The sequence below is a fragment of the Lissotriton helveticus genome, chromosome 1_1 (genome assembly GCF_964261635.1).
Source record: "Lissotriton helveticus chromosome 1_1, aLisHel1.1, whole genome shotgun sequence".
NCBI lineage: Eukaryota > Metazoa > Chordata > Amphibia > Caudata > Salamandridae > Lissotriton > Lissotriton helveticus.
This window is the reverse complement of record NC_136057.1, coordinates 1,183,225,339-1,183,246,824: the sequence shown is the minus strand read 5'-3', so window position 1 is coordinate 1,183,246,824 and position 21,486 is coordinate 1,183,225,339. Positions and strand designations below refer to the sequence as shown.

The 21,486-nt window shown below is 44.4% G+C and overlaps 1 protein-coding gene across 2 annotated transcripts in view; it reads left to right on the top strand.

Annotated features, from left to right (window-relative positions):
• The window catches only part of CCDC146 (coiled-coil domain containing 146), a 950,534-nt gene that overhangs the window by 677,176 nt on the left and 251,872 nt on the right, over positions 1 to 21,486 (top strand). For both annotated transcript variants that reach the window (XM_078679302.1, XM_078679310.1), the window contains exons 12-13: positions 16,251 to 16,339; positions 16,417 to 16,581. In XM_078679302.1, coding sequence (XP_078535428.1) covers positions 16,251 to 16,339; positions 16,417 to 16,581 — 254 coding nt within the window. The remainder of the gene's footprint in view (positions 1 to 16,250; positions 16,340 to 16,416; positions 16,582 to 21,486) is intronic.

Below are 21,486 nucleotides of genomic sequence, written 5' to 3'. Positions count from 1 at the left end.
AGTGGGCCCAAAAAAGAAACACCTACCCTAGTTGGAAGATCGTCATCGGGAGGTGTAGACTTTTCAGGGACGGTATGGCGGTAGGTGTGGTTAATCTGATCCCAGGTACGAGATGAAAAACGTTAAGGGATCGGCCAAGCCGAGCCTTATCTGGCCTTTGAGGGCCTTTGAGGGCCCGCCCTTTGCCCGGGCTTCGCCCCGAGCTCCGTCCCGCGCGCGTCCCGCGTCGCGGAGGAAATGATGACAGTAAAATACGGAAGGCGGTGGGCGTGGCCGCCGGGGGAAGAGGCACCAGCTGGGCTGACTGTGGAGTGCTGGTCCTCGCAGTCCCCCGGTCGGAGCCCTTTACGATATTACCCGCCTTGAAGCCTCAACCCAGTGGACTCCAGCTGGCAGCGATGTCAAGTCTTGCCGATTGCAAGACACGCTCACACCAGCGAGTCCGCTGCGGTGGGGAGGCAAGTGCTTCAGACGATGCGCAGGTTATGGGAGGTTCAATCCCTCAGCAGACCTCATGGAGCAGGAAGGAGACTGTGAGCGGCACCCGCGAAGCGGGTGGCGCGAAAAGTAATCAAGCCGGGAGGCGGTGGGCGTGGCCGCCGGGGGAAGAGGCACCAGCTGGGCTGACTGTGGAGTGCTGGTCCTCGCAGTCCCCCGGTCGGAGCCCTTTACGATATTACCCGCCTTGAAGCCTCAACCCAGTGGACTCCAGCTGGGAGCGATGTCAAGTCTTGCCGATTGCAAGACACGCTCACACCAGCGAGTCCGCTGCGGTGGGGAGGCAAGTGCTTCAGACGATGCGCAGGTTATGGGAGGTTCAATCCCTCAGCAGACCTCATGGAGCAGGAAAAGGAGACTGTGAGCGGCACCCGCGAAGCGGGTGGCGCGAAAAGTAATCAAGCCGGGAGGCGGTGGGCGTGGCCGCCGGGGGAAGAGGAACCAGCTGGGCTGACTGTGGAGTGCTGGTCCTCGCAGTCCCCCGGTCGGAGCCCTTTACGATATTACCCGCCTTGAAGCCTCAACCCAGTGGACTCCAGCTGGGAGCGATGTCAAGTCTTGCCGATTGCAAGACACGCTCACACCAGCGAGTCCGCTGCGGTGGGGAGGCAAGTGCTTCAGACGATGCGCAGGTTATGGGAGGTTCAATCCCTCAGCAGACCTCATGGAGCAGGAAGGAGACTGTGAGCGGCACCCGCGAAGCGGGTGGCGCGAAAAGTAATCAAGCCGGGAGGCGGTGGGCGTGGCCGCCGGGGGAAGAGGCACCAGCTGGGCTGACTGTGGAGTGCTGGTCCTCGCAGTCCCCCGGTCGGAGCCCTTTACGATATTACCCGCCTTGAAGCCTCAACCCAGTGGACTCCAGCTGGGAGCGATGTCAAGTCTTGCCGATTGCAAGACACGCTCACACCAGCGAGTCCGCTGCGGTGGGGAGGCAAGTGCTTCAGACGATGCGCAGGTTATGGGAGGTTCAATCCCTCAGCAGACCTCATGGAGCAGGAAGGAGACTGTGAGCGGCACCCGCGAAGCGGGTGGCGCGAAAAGTAATCAAGCCGGGAGGCGGTGGGCGTGGCCGCCGGGGGAAGAGGCACCAGCTGGGCTGACTGTGGAGTGCTGGTCCTCGCAGTCCCCCGGTCGGAGCCCTTTACGATATTACCCGCCTTGAAGCCTCAACCCAGTGGACTCCAGCTGGGAGCGATGTCAAGTCTTGCCGATTGCAAGACACGCTCACACCAGCGAGTCCGCTGCGTTTGGGAGGCAAGTGCTTCAGACGATGCGTAGGTTATTTTCGGTTCAATCCCTCAGCAGACCTCATGGAGCAGGAAGGAGACTGCACACCTGATTGGAGATTTTCCTTTGCACTTTCAGGATTAGCCAATGGGTGGGGCATACTAAATATTTGGGGCAACCAGTGTCTGACCGTAGTCAGCTACTCCTGAAGTTCAGTTCAGTCAGGGAACACCCAGTGATACCCACATGAAAGCTCAACCCCCTGTCACTGGAGGATATGTGCTTCAGGGAAATGCTTTTCTACTACTATCACAGATTATTTTGCACAAAAAGTAGATAATGACTCTTTGATGGCGGTTGATTGGGAGACATTCAATGTGGCGGTAAGAAGGCATTGCATGGGACAGTCTGTGGGTGTCCGAAGAGAACTTAATACAACACTACTCCGCCTAGACACCAAACTACATGACCTGATAATGAAGTGGGCAAAGATGACGGTGGCTAAATTAGGCTCCAGGAAGCCAGAGAATTATACAGCGAGACGGTGGAACGCCTACATTGCCACAACTATAAGGAATATGTAGCGAGGGCACATGATGAAGAGGGCAGACCGGGCAGATTTTTGGCATGGCTAGTTAGGCCTAAATCATGGGTGATATGCATTACCCAGATCCCCTCGGAAAGGAGACACTATTTTATGCGCTGGGGAAAGTCAACAAGGTGTTTCAGGACTTCTATGAATCCCTATACAGGCAGCCGGATATGATAGATATAAAGGGCCTGGTGACGTTTTTAATGAGAGTAAACCTGCCGGAGCTTGACCAAGCGGCAAGGGAGGAGTTAGGTGGCCTGATATCCATTCAGGAGATTCATATGACGATCAAAGACTTGGCTAATGGGAAGGCCCTCGGGTCAGACGGCCTCCCAGTGGAGTTTTATGCTGCCTTTGCTGGATCCAGGGCCCCTATGCTTAAGGCGCTATATGCCGAATCCTTACAGAATGGTTCATCACCTGAGTCCACTAGGGAAAGTATAGTTATCCCTTGACCTAAGACCACAGACCAAAATGCCCCTGTCACTGTGTTTCACCCCTTATCCATGTTAAACATGGATTTTGAAATCCTCAGCAAAGTCTTGGCAATGCGATTATTAACCTATATATTGACATTAATCATTGCAACCAGAATTGATTTGTCACAGCGAGGAGCACATCTCTCACTCTCTGTAAATTGTACCATGTCTTTTTCCACCCTGACATGCGGGCACTCCCCCACAATACTATAATGTTGATTGACCTGGAGAAAGCATTTGACTCTGTCATGTGAGATTATCTTTAGGAGGTAATGCTCACAAGGAAGTTGAGAGAGAAGTGGGTGAAATGGATCAGATTATTGTATCTGGCCCCCACTGTGTGGGTCAAGACAGGAACAGTATCTCTACATGCTACAACATCTATAAAGGTACGAGACAGGGATACCTGCTGTCACCCTTTCTGGTCGCTTTAGCCATAGAAATGTTGGCCCTACTGTTTTGGAGGGAAGGCTCAGGAAATGGCATACAAGTGAAGGGTAGGGAGCATATCATATCATTGACTGCCGATGACACACTGCTTTATTTACGAGACTGTTGCATGGGGGCATAACACGCACTAGACTTGCTGCAAGAATTTGCACAGAACTCAGGCCTCCACAATAATAAGGGTAGGACGTGCTTGTTCCTGTAGTGGGTGGCAGCCAAACACATTTAAATATTTGGGAATAAAGGTTTTTGCACATAATGGAAGATCTGCGAGAGGTGACCATTGGAGGGGCCCTTTGTTCTCCTAAGTCTTGCATTACATTTTGGAGGTCATTAAAATTGCCCATTATGACTCGAATCCCATTGTCCAAGATGGTCATGCTACTGCGATTGTTGTACTTCTTTAACAATCACCGGGCCAGGATCCTTAGGTCCTTGTTTAGACAACTGGACATCCTCCTTAGAGAACTGGTGTGGGATGGTGGTAGACACCGGGTGACACAGGAGACAGTTCGCCATCCGCCGGAGGACAGCGGCCTGGGAGTCCCAGATTTTTAGCTGTTATTATTTTTTATCGGTTCAGTTGCAATGGGTGGCATATTGGTTAGCAGGCTTGGGCCGTGAGGAAATAGGCCAGACGGGATGACTGACCCACCGGGAGGTGTTAATTGCTCGCTTTTTATCCAAGAAGATTGACATACCCGAACGGGGGTGTTGCTGCCAGTAGCGTTCGACTGTTGCAAGCAATGCATGTGACAAACGGATGAGAGCCCACTGTATGCATCGACTTTACAGTTGGTTGGGTTCCCATACAGAGACCACTTTACATTCTATGGAACCCAGTGGATGACTGCATGGGTTACTCACAGTGGGTGACTAATTTCACCTTAAGACGTTGATTCCACTGGAGGATGTGGTGAGTTATTAGTTGTCCTGGGCCAATTTCTGACCTATGAGGCAGTTAAAAGAGCATTTAATGACATGTGGTCTAGTGGTAGGGATGAGCCCGAGACGCATGGGGTACTACAGTTATTGGAGACCATGGGGTAGGCCAGGAACATAGTGAAATGGATCTGTAGATTGCTAGTAGACACAACCAGGAGGCCCCTTGTAGCCCTCAAGATCAAGTGGGAAACCATTTTGGGGAACAACCTATCGAAACGCAACTGGAGTAGGTTCTTGGCATACCCCAAGAGGATCTCAAGGACTATGTGACTAAACTTTATTACGTTTAACTACCGGCATATGACTTATTTGACTCCGCACCGGCTTCAATACATTTATGGGGGAGACATGCACCTGTGTCGTAGGTGTGCAGTGTTGAACACAGACTTCAAGCATAAGACTTGGAGCTGCACCAGACTGTGCCCATTTTGGAAAGGGGTGGTGTAATAATTGACGGATATGCTGGGCCGCCCTCTTGCTTGTTCCTGAGATGTCTGTTTGCTGAGTCTGTTCCTGAGACTCAAACCAAAGTGAGTGGGTTCTTGATTTATAGACCTGGTCCTTACCTTGGTGCGGAGATGGAAGCACTAGTATGGAAATCTGAAGCCGGCCCCCGACTGGAAGGTTTGATGCGGGATGTTACGACATTGGCCATGGCGGAAGAGAACGTATTCATTAGAGGAGATAACAAATGAGTACGTAGGCGTCACTTGGACAGTGCCCCTGATGATGAAGAGGACAATGGGCAAGATAGAACTTGCAGGACCTCCTAGCAGACAGAGAGAGATGCAGGAACCATGGGCTGGCAATAGATAGGAATGGAGCTATTTGAGGCCCGCGAGTATTAGAGCAGGGAGTATCCTATGCCCGGTTGTGCCTTTGAGCCCAAGCACCATGCATAAGCTGGAGACAGTAAAGCGTAGCATGGGCACATCCAGGCTCGCACCAGTTGCCCACCCTGATCATGACCCCCATCCTCCTACAGTGATGGAAGGTGACGAAATAGCGAGTAGCCTACTTTGGAACAGTGGGGACACATTTAGAGATGATTGGGTTTGTTATAAGTTGCTTATTTAAGTTAGTTTTCTTTTTGACTGGCCACTGCAATAGTTCCTACAATTAAGTAATGGGGAGCACAGTTTATTGACAAAAAGCCATAGGGTGTGTCCTGCCCTCCTGGAAACACCCTGCGGGGATTTTGAGGTTAAGGGGTAGGAGTGTTAGATGCTATGATTCGTAGGAGGTAAGATGAAAAAACCAAAAGAACGAGATCACTGATTGAAATGGGCAACTGCCTTAATGTGGGATCCATTTCTGGGGCTTACGTGTTGCTCAATGATATCCCGGGTTTGGGTAATGTGTCCCATTGTATATATTGGTAGAGGGCTGCGGGTAGAGCCTTACTACTTACTGAGATGAATGCAGATTCTAGTTGTTGATATCCTGGGGAAGTGCTGAAATGTATTATTATGAAATAGCAATAAAAAGATGTTTAAAATATATATATTCCTGAGTAGCATGGAGTTATGCCAAAATTGTAGTTCATAATACCCACACCATGATGTATATTTATGGATATATGTCACTAAGAACCATCTAAGTATACATTCACAAGCAACACACTGGGTTTACCGCCTCAAGATATTTGACAAAGGGCTAAATGATACTATCCCCTGGTTGGTATTTAACCTAAAAGAGCACATTTAATACTAATGTTCAGTACTCAATAAGAATGAGACCCCTTCTAATACGAAATTTGTCAATCACTCAGTAAACTCCTCAAAAAGTGTTGGAATCTATGGGACTCTAATCACCACTTTTTGTATGTTCACTCTGGATATCTTTGCCTCGACACAATGACTCAGTATACGTTCTTTATTATAACCCCAGGTAAACATGAGCCCCTGTACACTACAGGATACCAATTTCCCCTTCAGATATTCTTTGCTGACACAATGGCTTACAACTTACATAGAAAATACTTCCAGCGAGCCTACAGCCACCTGAACATCTAAAGGCATAACTTAAAAATAAATACTTCAAGCAAACTCATCCTTCTGAATATTTTCAGAAACAGACACTTGAGCACATTTGTGCTCATGATGAAAATGTTGATAGTCTGGCTACCTAGTGCCTTAATAGTCCCCCTGTTGGACCTGGCCCTTTTTGGCTAAAGTTCCCAAAACGTTTTGCCTTCCCCCTATGCCTTTTTTTCTGACATGGTGTTGCCAACTTAGATGCTTTGGGAACGTTGCCATTGCTGATCAGTGTCAAAGTGCAAGTGCTTCCTCTATAAAGTGTTATGGTGATTGGTTGTCCATAATTGGTATGTTTGCCTTACTAGTAAAGTCCCTAGTAAAAAGTACTGTGTGTGCCAGGGCTGGTAATGCAAATGCTACTAGTGGGCCTGCAGCACTAATTGTGCCACCCACTCAAGTAGCCCTAAAGAGAGAACTCAGGCCTGCCACTGCAGTGCCTGCGCACAGTTTGCTAACTGTCATGTTGTCCTGACAAGTGCACCCACTTACCAGGCCTTACCCTTCCCTTTTTTTGCACATCAGACACCCCTATGGAAGGCCAAAGGTCTCCCCGGGCAGGTTGACATGTATGTGAAAGGTAGGACATGTACTGAGGTGTGTACCATGTCCTGACAGTGAAATACTCTCCATTTTGTTTTTCACTGTTGCAAGGCCATCTTGCCCATAGGACAGAATGGGGAAGGCTGTGCAATATGTTTCCAGCCTATCTTCCCATAGGTTTAAGATGGAGAGGTGTAGTTTAGTGTGCCTTAACTCACAATTTAATAACACATCTTTTTGTGAAGGTGGTTTTTGCATAGTGTGTTTAGAAACGCTTTTAGAAGTGGCTGGTTTCTTTGTTTTAACTATTCTGTGTGTCTCTGCCTGGTTGTGGATTGACAGTCTGCATTTGAATGTGATAGGCTCTGGGGAATGTCTTGACAACAGGCTGATCTGCATTAGAGTGTAGTGGGGAGGAGTAGCCTCTGGAGGTTAAGAGGCCTAGGCTGCTGCCATAAAACAATGGCTCCATCTCCTGCTGAGTGACTGAGGATCCAGACCCCCACTATCAAAGGAAGAAAGTGTCACTGGCAGGGAGACACCCAGAACTGGTTTGAACAGGGGACAGTGCCCCCCTGAAAACAAAGACTTTAAAGACATTTAGGGGTATAACTATGAGACCTGAAACCCCTGGACTTTGAAATGATCAAGACTGAAAAGGATTGAAACTACTTTGTGGTTAAGAGGAACCTCTGCCAAGGAAGAACAGCTGAAGAGACTGAAGAGAAGGACTGACCCTTGCTGTGTGTTCTGGGGCTGGTCTCCAGTTTGCTGATTTAACTAAGGAGAGGCTAAGGGACTTTGCTGTATGCTGTGTCCCCCTGCTTGAAAGGACTTTGCTGTGTGCTGTGTCCTGAAGTAACTTGTCCCCAAGGGCCCTAGGAGAGCTGGCTACCTTTTGTGGAAACAGAGGAACATAAAAGTTTAAAAGTGTGTCTCAGCGATGCTGTGTGAGTGTGCTTTTTGCAGCCTGAGATCTTTATAAGAACTGCCCCGTGATCCTGTGCACCCGGAGTCCAAGTGATTCTCGGCGACGCTGTGTGCAGGTGCTTTGTGCAGCCTGAGATCTTCGTGATGATTGGCCTGTGTTTGTGTGCACCCGGAGTCCAAGTGAGTCTCAGCGGCGCTGTGTGCTTGTGCTTCGTGCAGCCTGGGACCTTGGTGAGGATTGCCCTGTGATCGTGTGCACCTGGAGCTCAAGTGAGTCTCAGCGACGCTGTGTGGGTGTGCCCTGTTGCAGCCTGAGACCTTCATGAGTAATTGCCACGTGACTGTGTGTCCCGAACAGTCTTGTTCTCTGCTTTGATCAACAGCTTGACCAGAAGTGCTGCTATCGTCATTGCCATAGGCCCGGACCGGAATCCCCAGAGGAGCTGTGAGAATTCATTGCCGACGGCCCGAGCCTGCCTTTGCCAAGGAGAGACCTCGAACTATCACCCTCGGGGGTCCGAGTTCTACTGCCCAAGATCAACTAAGTCGCATCGGAGGCCCAAGCAGTGAGGAGCGGAGAGTGAGATTGTACCCACCAGGTTACGCTCAGCGAGAGTCGTGTGTTGTCACCTGGGGCAGGGTGCGAGCTACGAGAGAAATGCTCTCGGCCTTTCCCATCTTTGCAGCGCGAGCCTCCGCTCAAGTCCGTATCGCGGCCCGTACTTGCCGAGGAGTAGCAGTACCGGGGCCGGAATGTGGAGCTGCACTTTGTTTTCCATCATAACCGTGTTGAAGGCATATTTTGGCAGTAGCTGTCAGTAAGAGTGGCATAGAGACCATCCAGAGCACCGCAATTGGTGCTGGAGTACATTATTGTTGCATTACGAATTGAAGTATTTTTGCATTACAAAATGCCTGATTGTTGCATTACGAATTGCATTATTTTTGCATTCCGAACTGCCTGATTGTTGCATTACGAATTGCATTATGTTTGTATTACGAACTGCCTGATTGTTGCATTATTTTTGCATTACAAAGTGCCTGATTGTTGCATTACGAACTGCATAGCATTGCATTAGGACTGCATTGGATCATCGAATTGCTCATTAATACTGCAAGAACCTACAAGGGCTTGCTGGCCTAACAACCGGCAGGGTGAAATATTACAAATACGCATATGTTGGACTTTTATCATGTGGTCTCATCGTATATCTTTTTTTATAAACACATTGTTTTTTTAAGAAATTCATGTGGAGTCCATTTGTGGTGTTATCACTGGGTTACTGAGAGTGTGGTTGCAAATACTTTACACAATTGCCTTGGAAATAAGCCTGGCTGCTCGTGCCAAGCTATTGAGGGGGTGAGCAAGGGCTTTCCCTGACTTAGATGCAAGGGTCCCTAATTGGACTAAGGTACCTACCTCAGCCAAATAGAGACCCCCAGTTCTAACACCCCCTAACAGACAACAGAAACAACCCTTCAATCTGCCACATGTCATGTACCCCCTTTTTTATCAGAGAGGCAAACTTACAAAAAGTGCTGGTAACCACATGCTTGTCGAGCTATCCCAACCATTGCCTTAACTGTAAAGCCTCCCCCTAATCTCGGCACACATGGCGTTTTTCCAATAAAACAACATAATTTCCCTGCCTCTCACCAAAAACCTTACACTAAGTACAATAGTCGATATATATATTTTTTTAAGAACGCAGGCCTCAATAGAATAGCTCTAGCAAAAGCATAAAGAGCCGTATTCACAGATTGAAGTAATTGTTTTTTTTATGTCTACTATTCCTTAGTGACAGCAATAATTAGATATTTTTTTGTGTACACTAAATCGAGCACTTGTGAGAAATTAGTGTGGATTCCTACAAATAGAATTTTTGACTAGTCACCTTTTAATCACTGCCATTTGCCTTCTTCCCAAAACAGCTCAATATAATTTTTGGCATTTTCATATTAAATAGCGCTTTCTGCGACTGTGCGTGCAATAGCCCTGCGCATTATCAGAACCATTATTCTTCCACCTGACAGAGGTTTTATGCAAGTAGTCCCAATAGAAGCTATTCAGAGCATTACTTGAGCTCCACCTGACATGCCGATTTTCAATATTCGGGACGAGAGAGAGAGACACAGTAATACCACGTAGGACGGCCTCTCACTATGTTGAGTGAAATTGCAGCTTTTTAAAACCGCAATAATCCATATATTGCTCCATAGGGATTTTAACTCTCCTTTCTTCTGCCTATTGTCCTCACTTTAGTGATGAAACCATGCCGCACCTTGCACTTCAACCCCAGAGGGTGATTTATATTCCTTTTAGAGGTACACTTTTTTTTTACTTCATTTATTGTAACTGCACTATCTCCCCTTGACTGTCAAACTAGGATGTATTATATTCGGTCTTTCATTTCTGTTCCCACAGCACAGAGTTATGCCAAACTTGAAGTTTATAATAAGTTTATAATAGCTCACACCTTATTGTATATTTGTGAGCAACATGTCACTGTGCACAGTTAACCTTTTTAATTTCAGTATTTGTAAATGTACTTTCTCGTCATGGATTACACCATCATTCAAAGATGAATTATATTCTTTTTTGATTTAGTTCTTATATATTACTGAGTAGCATGGAGTTATGCCAACATTGTAGTTCATACTAACTCACACCATAATATATAATAATTAATAAATATCACTAGAAGCCATCTCAGTAGACATTCACGAGACGAGCATCACACCCGGTACACCGGGGATCATTTATACTATGTAAAGATGCACTGTATTAGGTTATTATATTTTTCTTTTGATTCTCTCCTAATTATAGGCCGAAAGCTGTGCTATAACCTCCTCTCGTCTCGAGCAAAGTGAGCTCTGAGACAAAGACTTGTGGGTAAACATACTCATCCACATTACCAGTGCAGTACCCTATAATCTAGGTCTTCCTCAATAGGGGGTCCTGATGAAGGACATTAGACCAGTTAGGGCACATACTGGCGAAACATGTCAACCTTATTCAAAGTTGTTTTGGTGCAGTAACTTATCCACATATACGCCAAACCGTTTTAAACCTTATCCCTATCCAGTTTCTTCATATTAAAATATTCCTCACTGCTGATCAGATATACCACTGTCAATACCCAGACAGTCTCCCTCCTGGTGGAAGCTGTTGATTCACTTGAAGAACAGGACACTCAAGTGATAGGCCCGATGATGACACTCTCCACCAATTCATATAATTAGAGATACTATACACTGAGGCCTGTGAATGTGTCGTTGAGGGTATCCAGAAGTATCTTCCCTGACACTCTGGAACACAGATTAATGTGGTTTATTTCCCCCTTATTGCTTACTGAATGTCGGAAGCTGAATGAACCGCCACTTCCCCCCCTTCTGATTTAATCAAAAAAAGGATATAGTTATCAGAACAATACCAGCACCAGTAATAGAGATACAGAAAAGAAAAATAATGAATTTTCACGCCCTCTTCTGCAGCCAATCCTAGGGATTTTGCGTGATGTAGGTGGTGCGCTCACAACACCGCATTGAACGTGATGCATCCTGCCTCAATCAAGTGCAGTTCAGGCTGAAGATGCTACTCTGTGATGGCCATGTTATCTAAAACCGTCCACCAAATCTTGTCCTCTGAAACCATCTGAAGCAAGATTCCACAAAATAGTCGAACCACTAGATAGTGAGAGCCTTTGTGGAATTCATGACACTGTACATGAGGACTGATGTAAGACTTAATACCTGCACAGGTATTATTGATAATTGTTCCTCCTTCTTCATATGCCTTATCAGATGCTAGAATCACAACCGACAAACACACTGAAAAAACATTTCCAGGTTACAAATGACAGTACCTCACATTCTAACATTAAATAATTGTACTTACTTGCAGAAGTTTCAAGTAGATGCCTGAAGTCCGTGAACTTTTTCAATATGGAATAATACCTTTGGATATCAATCTGAGCATTTGCACTTATCTATCACATATCACATATACAAATAAATGCTCAAGCAACATATATATATAGAGCAAGGATAACTACTTTTCAAACTACATACACTGTTCAGCACACTCCATGGCAGTGCTGGAGTGTGAGAAAGGTGTGAAAAAAAGTGTGGGTCTGATCAGACACACAGAGTTATGTTTCATGAGATGAAAATATATGAAATATACATTTGCTGCACAGGCAAGCCTAAAGCAAACATCACTAACTTTATTTCCCTTAGCTTGACATCCTCTCTTGTTCTCAACAGGCAGTGAAGCACTGTTTTTTGTAAATATTTTGTGTTGTATATGCTTAATGAGCTGAACACAGTTCTGATCCACATGTGCGACAATTCAACAGCTATTTTCTTTTTATCGATACCTTCAAGGCAGGATCTGCTAGCTCATGTAGTTATTAAGGGCTTATTTATCGCAGATTAAAGGAAATTTATGTCAAGACCTTACGGTGTGTCTGAGCAATACATTTACTAATAATAATAACCTGAAGGTGCATAACAGTATAAAAAGTACAAGCCATACTGCCATTGAACACCTTAGCACATTTAATACTTGTTAAGTAAGCATTTGAAGTAAGCCACCCATTTCGGGAATTTTTGTATCTACTTTCAGATTGTTAGTTTATTTTGCACTGCTGTCAATAATTTTGGCCTTTTGCGTTGTGCACTCAACCTTGTGAGTCTTTTCATGCATAGTCAGATTGTAAGTAGACTGCAAAGTTGCTCAACCACACAAAGCACCAGAAAAATTGTAGGTAAGAGGAGGGCAAGAACCCAACAAAAACCCAGCTCAGGTAACTGTAACCCACGTTGCTACATATAAAATCAGTGCAAATTTCTCTGGCAAAACCTAATGCACAGGATCATAGATTGAAGGTGGACTACAGCAGTGCAAACCTCTTTCACACAACAATATATATATATGTATATATACTCTGGCCCTCAGAATGTAACTTATTTTTTTTACAGTTATTCTATAAAATGTCAAATACTGAACGCCTGCTAAAACAATAATTGGGCCTAACGGCACAACTTCTAACAAATGCAAACAAAACTATTTTTCAATAATAATTTTTATTTTTTCACACTCAATGTAGATAGGGCAAATCATAGCAAGCAAACCAACATTTCAAATAAGATCACGGTGTAGTTGGAAGTAGTAAACAATATTGAAAGCAATGTCCTGTGATTTTTCTGTTACAAAAATCCCACATGCAAATAAGCGTTGACATAAAACGTTAATTCTTGCTTTTTTGCCACATTACACTAATGGTATTAAAGCCAAAAGCAATTTGAATTCTGGAATGTTTGATCCCATCCGTGCATTGTTAAATGTGAAACCACAATACTGTCTGAAGGTGTTTCACAAGAAATGGGCCCACTAGAAATCTGTCAATATATTGAACTTTTCACTTAAATTCAGTTATCTCTTTTAAAAACGCACTCAGAAAAGACTGCCAACACTTTATTGGCAATCTGGTTTACCCAAAAGTGCCCACAGTGTGATTCTTTTTTTTTAAACTTCATTTTCATTTTGATCCCATTATAAGCATCACAGTGTGATTCTTGATCAGAAACTGGGGAGAAGGCTTTGACAGTTAAGTGTTGTTTGCAAAAACAACAATTGATGGACAGAATGCTGAACAATGTCATACATTCTCCCCAGTGCAGAGATCTGGGCTTAATTCCATCGTTTTTTTGCTCACCATGCAATTCCAGTATGATCCCAGCCATATGCAAATCAGTCTTGACCCGGTGCCCAATGGGAAAAGTCCAGCCCGAACTGCCAGGCCAGGTCCTCCCTGGACTGTAAACATGCATCCTAGGACTGGTTTCCGGGTTTTAACCCTCATCAGCCAGGATAGCCTGACTCCAGTGGCATGTTTGGCACCGGCTCCTGGGCAGGATATGACCGAGAAAACACTTTATTGATGGCCCATTAAAGAGTGGCTCTAGGCCACTTTGCTTTCTTTCACTTAAATCACAGCATGAGATTGTCTGTGTTCAATCAATCAATCAATCATGAGAATTTGTATAGCACGCTACTCACCCGTAAGGGTCTCAAGGCGCTGAGGGGGGGGGGGGGGGGGTCACTATTGCTCGAACAGCCAGGTCTTGAGTTGTTTCCTGAAGGAGAGGTGATCCAGGGTCAGCCATAGGTGAGTGGGGCGGGAGTTCCATGTCTTGGCTGCCAGGTAGGAGAAGGATCTTCCTCAGACGGTGGATTTCCGAATTCGTGGGACGGAGGCGAGGGTGAGGCTGGCGGATCGGAGCTGGCGGGTGGGTGTGTACTAAATGCTTCTCTTGGCCCGAACCTGGCACACCACTGACATCAACTCATGTCTTCCTCTATAGGAGACCTATCCCACAGTTCGACAAGCTCTGTTTTAGAGGATCTTTACCTGGGAAAATGTTAACCTTTACTAATCTCTGTTGCCTCAACATGGAAGATTGTTGTAACCTGTCTGCGCCCATCCATGAACTCATTAATCATTCATTCATTTAACTGTCCATACAGGCACACATTCAACTACTGACAAAAGTGCTTAGCTTGCACTCTGTCAAACACTAATGCTTGAATTCATGCGCTCCAAAATGTATCCAACCTTTTACTTATTCTCACATTCACCCACTCGCCTATCCACAAGACGACGCACAAACTCCATAATGAGAGAAGTACTATAACTAAAAATGACCAGACCTATTGGCTTTGCTAATGCTTCTTATTTTTTCACAATGCTTCAGTTTCTATGAGAGGTCTTGTTTCTTGAATATATTCTATTGTCCACTCACTATCTTTTGAACTTTTTTTTTATTGATAGCCAGCATGTAAGGATCAATGTACCAACATCATATTACAAGCATCAATACAGTATATCGTAACCCATCTGGAAACACTAGCTTGGCGCCATTCCTAGCTCATGAAACGCGAGCCTTAGGAGGTGCCACAAAGGAATTGAAGTTACAATGTAACCTAAGCCATATTGCTGGTACTATTTTCTGGGTACCTTTAATATCGCAACATTACAATAGTCTAATTGCAATTGTGCCCTGTAATCTCATTATTACTTTTTTGATTTACATTTTTTTAAACGGAAACAAACAAAAACCAATAAACTTTTATTGCTATATGACAGCCTCTGGTGGATTGGATGACCCTCCCCGAGTTGCAGTAGTATGTCTTTCTTCAGAAGTCCACTCACTATCTTTACTGTATTATCTGTTCACACGCCTTTTAGATGTCTTGGCAATTTTCGTTGCCTCCTTCCCAAAGACATCTCAATTGCCTGAGCTCCTGTCCTGCCCTGCTAAATCTCCCCAAATTCCCTTTGACTGGACATCACCTTTTCCAAATGATCATTGGAACCCTGCTCTTTGAGCTGCAGTGCCTTCACATCCTCTTGTTCCTGGCTGGGAAATTCACCTTTCACCCTACCACTTTGTTGTTATGGTCCTGACTTTCCTACTGTTTAAGGTCCATACTGTTGAAGATTCCGCCCTCTGTTTTCTCATGGAAATTGTCCATTATCGTTGTTTTCTGTCCCATTTAGTTGCAAAGATTGAAATTATTTCTGTCTATACTTTCAGCAGAAAAAGTATTGAACCGTGAAGCTCACATTTCTGCTATTCCTTGTAGGAAATTGTTTCCCTTTCCAATTTCAGTGCAGTGTTTGAGGATGCCCCCATTACCTAATAAGCTTATTTATTGTGGCCTTGAGCTGCTATGCTAGCACATACCCCTGGATTCCTTGACGATTCCCCGATTAGATGTTTCCCCCTCTTTTTGTGCATGACATGCTCTGTAGACCAAACATGCCATTACCGTTGAAAAAAGCCGCAATAAAGAAGATAAAGGAACTGCATGCCCTTCTATAACAGCTGCCTTACAAGTGCTCAAACTATTTCATTGAACTAATTTCGCTCATCCGGATGCTATTTTTAGTGCATTAGCACAGTTCATAAGGCTCATACGTCTTTTTTATTAGAACATGTCCATTGATGCGGTTTCCTCCACTATATTTGGCAGAATTGAAGATGGGGTATGTGCTTCATAAACTTAAGAGTCCTGTATACATTATTGCAAAGAAGTGCTGCCTATTAAGCAGCAAGGGTTTCGAGATGGGGGATGTGTTTCACAAACTGTAAACATTTTAAGTTCCAGTATTACCAAGAACTTCTACCGATTTTGTAGTAAGGAGCCTGTCCTTGAATTCGAATATATCAGTCAGTGATGCTTAGTTTTGTACATGATGTAACTATTCACAGTGTTTAAATTAAATAACAGACCATGTTAACAGTGCACTAATTTTTCTTTGTGCTTTTTTGTTAACTGAGTGTTAGTATAATACCTATGGAGTTTGTTATTTATTTATTTTCACTCTGTTCACTAATGATAAATGCATTTCAAAGGAGAAGCCTCCTTTTGAATTAAGTTATCCTGAACTACCACAATTTCAAAGTAATTATTTCTCAGGGATAATGCTAAGTTTTGGCAGCCTTTACCTCTTTTCCACCAATATCATTTTTTCTTTAAAACAGCTGAGGATTGTCCAAGTGAAGCAAGCGATAAAAGGAAAAGATGTTATCCTACACGAACATCAAAGGAAAAACCAGGAGTTCCAAAAAAGGTTAACATTTACCTCTGAATTAATGATTGTAGAATATTGCTCAGAATTTTGGAAAATAAAATCCTTCTATTTTTCAGGTTGAAAGAATTTGCCGAAATGTATAATATTATTCGCAGTGAACGAAATAAATATGTTGGTCTTATTCAAACTGCAAGTCAAAAAGCATCTGAAATGCGAGAGAAAATTAAAATTCTTGGAAATGAGATCGAAATCTTGAGAACCATTGCTTTAAACAAAGAGAGGTAAGGTTTAACATGGTACTTATTTTACTGTTAGCATCTTGTAAATTATTCTTAAATATTAACTAGTTCTAAATTCGTATAGTGATTTTATTGTTTAAATCTGTTTGCTAGATTTTGTATTGTTACAGTTACAAATATTTCAAGAACACAGTTTACAATGTTGACTTCAGTTAATAATTGCATGTTATTACTTTGCGATAGCAATAACAACGTGACAAATTACATTGGTAGCAATGTTGAGTAGCAGCTGAAAAGAAATGTCACTTTGAGTACCTGTAGTGGTAATGGATGGCAGTCTGACAGGAGGCGTGCAGGTGAATCATACGAAGTGGTACTGCAAAACGGCTGAAATTTACATAAAATGATCATGTACTGTTTGCAACAAACAATTATACACAATGACAGAAATAAACAGTTACGGGTTTCAATCAAAAACAATGAGAACGTGTTTGAAGAAAGAATCTTAGCAGTAATGATCATGCCAGCCCTAGTTCCCCTACCCAGGCAGTCAACGAATTTCATGTCCCATCTAATTGCTAAGTAAATCACTTGTAACTGCTCCCAGGTACCCCATCAGTCATGCCATTATCGGACAAGGGGCGCACATCACCAACGTTGAGCCCGCCAATGGAAGCGACGACTGGGAGCTGCATCTCCCGTGCATTGCATCCTGATTAGTCATCGCTGAACAGTTAGGCTTCGGCCAATGCAGGAGTGTCTGGTTTATCCGTGTGGGGGTCAGGCGTGACCGCATCCGAGCTACCGGTCAATGGATATTTTATGGAGCCCATGGCATCCTCCACCCCATGGGATTTATACATAGTGGCGTAGCATTCTCGAAATTGTTCAACTATGTCTAGCAGTGTATAAAATTCCCTGCCTTGATTGTCTACAATTTTGGTGATGTGATGGTGATCAGAATGGTATTTAAGCTGAGTCGCTAGATTACGACCCGGCCAACCACCCTCCCCATAAGCCCGGGCAATGTACCTTTTAGATAGGTAACTGGTTTCCGTCTCCGCCATCTCCTTATACTCTTGAAGCGACTCATGGATAAGACATAGTATGGTGGGACATGGGTTAGTAGTGTAATCCCTCTCAAGTTGCGACAGTGTCTTCTCTATCGTAGCAAGCTGACCCCTAATGTCCTTGACAATGCCTGCTGTGGTATTAATGCCTTTCACTCTGATAGTAACTTTGAAGGCTTCCCATAGAGTGAAAGCATTATTGACTGGACGCGTATTTAATTGAAACTACTGTATGATTCCTTCCCTGATGGTGTCAGCATAGACAGGGTCTAGTAATGCCTCAGAGCGAAACCTCCAAGCAAACGGACAATGAGTGTTAGTGGGTATAGTGATGGTGAGTTTGACTGGATTAAGATCAGCTAGGGTGCAGGTGAGGGGTGCTATCGCTCTGACCCAATCATTCGTCCCCTCGCTAAGTAACCAGTAGTCCAAATGGGAACAACTACCATGGGCCGGCGTGGCATGCGTGTATTCCCGTATGTCGCAATTTCTAAGGCGCCATGAATCTAGTAAACCAAGCTCTAACATGGATTCTCTGATGCACTTGGCAGTTTTAGGGATGCGGCAGCCTTGTTGACTGGACTTGTCCCATTGTGGGTCCAGATGTGTATTAAAATCTACCCCCACAAGACTTCTGCAGCAGGTCAATCTCGCAATACATTTAACAATGCGCCCAAACACCTCAGGTTCGTGCGTGACAGGGCCGTATACATTAACAATCATTAACAGTGAGGCCCCCAATTTACCGTGTACAATAGCATACCGCCCCTCAGTATCTGTATGTGTTTTTATTGGTGTTAAAGGCAGTCCCCGCTTTAACAAAATAAGCACTCCTCTGGCGTAGGAGGAGTAAGACAAGGCAAGTTTATATTCAGTCCAAAAAAAAGAGAGTTTCCCCAAACAGACCAGAAAGGACTGGGTGAAGTTAAGATACAAAAAAGGTTTTCCTTTCTGTGTCAATCACTTTAATTATCTGAACATTATATCTAGTTGTTATATGGACCAAACGAGAAACTTATATATAAAAATATTTCTAGCACGTGGAGATATATAGTTTTTGGGTTTGTATTTTATTTATTAATATAAAGATTTTAGCTTTTTAAATAAAATCAATACAGTTCATGAATTGCAATCTTAAAAAAACATCCAAATGTAGAATATTTATATACATTCCAAAATATCAAAACTTATTACAAAAAATCAACATAATGTACATATTACAAATTACAATTTAATACATTCAGTAAAAACATCTTTTTGGTCCTTGTGTCGACGCGTTTCGGTGTTTTTCTTTAATGGGCTAACACCTTCCTCAGGACTGAACAATTAAAATCTTTTTTTTTTTTATACATTTATTTTTATTGTTGCATCAGTAAAAATAAACAGCGAGATATTCAGCAGCCGGCAGGGCGTCAACATTCCGCCTCTGTCCGCTGTGTGCGCAACTTTTTGATTCCACAAGTCTCAGTATTTTGGATATAGTCACAACATGAACATTATAACAATACTTCAAAAAGCAGCATACATCCCCCTCCCCCCCCCCACTCCCCCGGACCCACCTCGCTTCCACCCTATCAAGTCTTTCTGTTATTCCCACACAATAGCGTGGTTAGTCGAGCTTCACATGGCCCACATTGTAAATTCTGACAAATCTGTTGTGTCCTGAGTCCTCCCGCCTCTCAGTTCTCTCCTCCTAGGCCTCCCTCCAATCCATGGTATTGTCTCCATTTTGCCCACACTCTCCTAAACTTTTTGGGGCAGCCCCTAGCTTTATAAGTCACTCTTTCTGCTGCCATATACAGGTCCATGCTCCTCCTCCACTCCTCAATGTCTGGCCTTTCCGCCGCACCCCAATATTTTGCAATGTCTCTTTTCGCCACCACCAATGCAAGTACCAAGAAGATAAGCAGGGGGCGTGGCAAGTCTACCTCGGTTGTCATGCCTAATAATGCTAATTTAGGGTCGCGTGTCAAAGTCACTCCCAGGACCTCATCTAGCTCTGTGAATATGTGCCCCCAATATGTATGTATAGTGTCGCATGCCCAGAGCGTGTGGAAAAAATGTCCACGGTGGTGGTGACACCTAAGGCACGCCGGGTCAGTTATTCTTCCCATTTTGAGGAGGTGTACCCTGTCAAAATAGGTTCTGTGGAGCACGTTCAGTTGGATTAGGCGTAGCCTTGATTTAATCGCCACCTCACGGGGATGCATTAAGACAATCTCCCAGTCTAGATCTTCCATTTCTCCCACATCCGCCTCCCACACTCTCCGTAGCCCTGTCAAGTCGCCTAACATGTGGTTTGTCAGGGTTTTATATGTGAGGGATACCACCTTTTCCATGACCTGCTCTTGGAGTAGCCTACCCTCCAGCGGTGCATATTCTGGAATATCTGCGAGCGTGATGCTTTGTGCCCTCCATGCATGTCTCAATTGGGCGTACCTGTAGAACTGAGTGTTGTGCAACCCAAACTCGTTTCTGAGCACCTGATAGGACTTCAACCCCCCCTTGCAATTACATCCCCAATGGTAGAGATTCCTATATCATCCCATCTCCGGAAACCGCGTAGCTTACTGAGTTCTCTCAACCATTGGCAGTGCCACAGTGGCGTCTGTCGGGTAGGCTTCTTGTCCCATCCCATACGTCTAGTAGCCCTGTTCCAAGCGTTTAGGGTGATCATCGTGGCCGGCAGAAGTGATGCCGGCACCGCCCCCCGTATAGATAATAGGAGAGATTTCTGGATGACATTTTAAATCGTTCCAGCGCATAAGTGGGGTGGTCCGCAGGCGCGTGTAGCCATTCATTGATCGGGGCGAGGTGTTCCGCCCAGTAGTATGCCTCTAGGTTGGGAAGTGAAATCCCCCCGCTGGACTGATGGCGATGTAGATTCGACAGGGCCACTCGTGGTTGTTTCCCCAGCCACAGGAATGCCCGGAGGTCTGCATGGATTTTGGTTATTGTTTTGGCTGGTAGCTGGTAGTACTCGTTTTGGAGGAACAATTAAAATCTTGAATCTAAAAACAAATATATGCATTTAGTTTTGAATCTCTCACGTGTGTCCATACTTTTGCTTAAAGCCTAGATTTCTACTATCTTTAACTCGTACTGGTCCTCTACCTGTTATTGTTACATGTGGCGTCTTGGTGAAACGGCCCACTCTGTGTAGTTTTAAAAGCTTCTTAATGACTTTTGTACATCTTCCTGGGGGTTTCTTAAACTTATCCTCTTGTTTTTAAGCACCTAAAGTTCAAATCAGCATAGGTACCGTCAGTTGTTGGACTAGTTTTTAAAAATTATATTCAATGTATTTTAATACTTCGCACTTGCACTTACTTAGTATGTTGGGGTACTACTCATACCCTTCCGTAATAATGTCCTTTGCGACTGATAGGTATTAGGGGTCCTTATCGAATATGTCCCCACCTCTTGTCTTGCCTCCACCTCTTCTTTTCGTGGGGCTGATAGTGCCTGTAGAAATAATATAACGGGCTGAAAAAAGTACCTAAAGACCTCCCATTGGATGAATGAACATGTTACTTGTAGAACCACAAACGTGATCTACCTCATAGTTTGTCCATGTCAGAAAGGCTATGTTGGTGAGACGGGCCGAGAAATACGCACCCGCCTTACGGAACATCGCTCAGCGATAAAAAAATCGCAAAAAGAATGCACCGCTGGTTGAACACTGGATTGAGAAAAACCACTCAGAAGGTGAACTTAAATGGTTCATCTTAGAGAGAATCAGAATATCTGCCCGCGGAGGGGATTTGGATAAGAAAAGAAAACAAAGAGAACAATTTTTCTTGTCTAAATTCAAAACTTGGCACCAAGGGTTAAATAACCGAGAAGAGTGGGAAAGACTGATTAAATAGAGAGTATG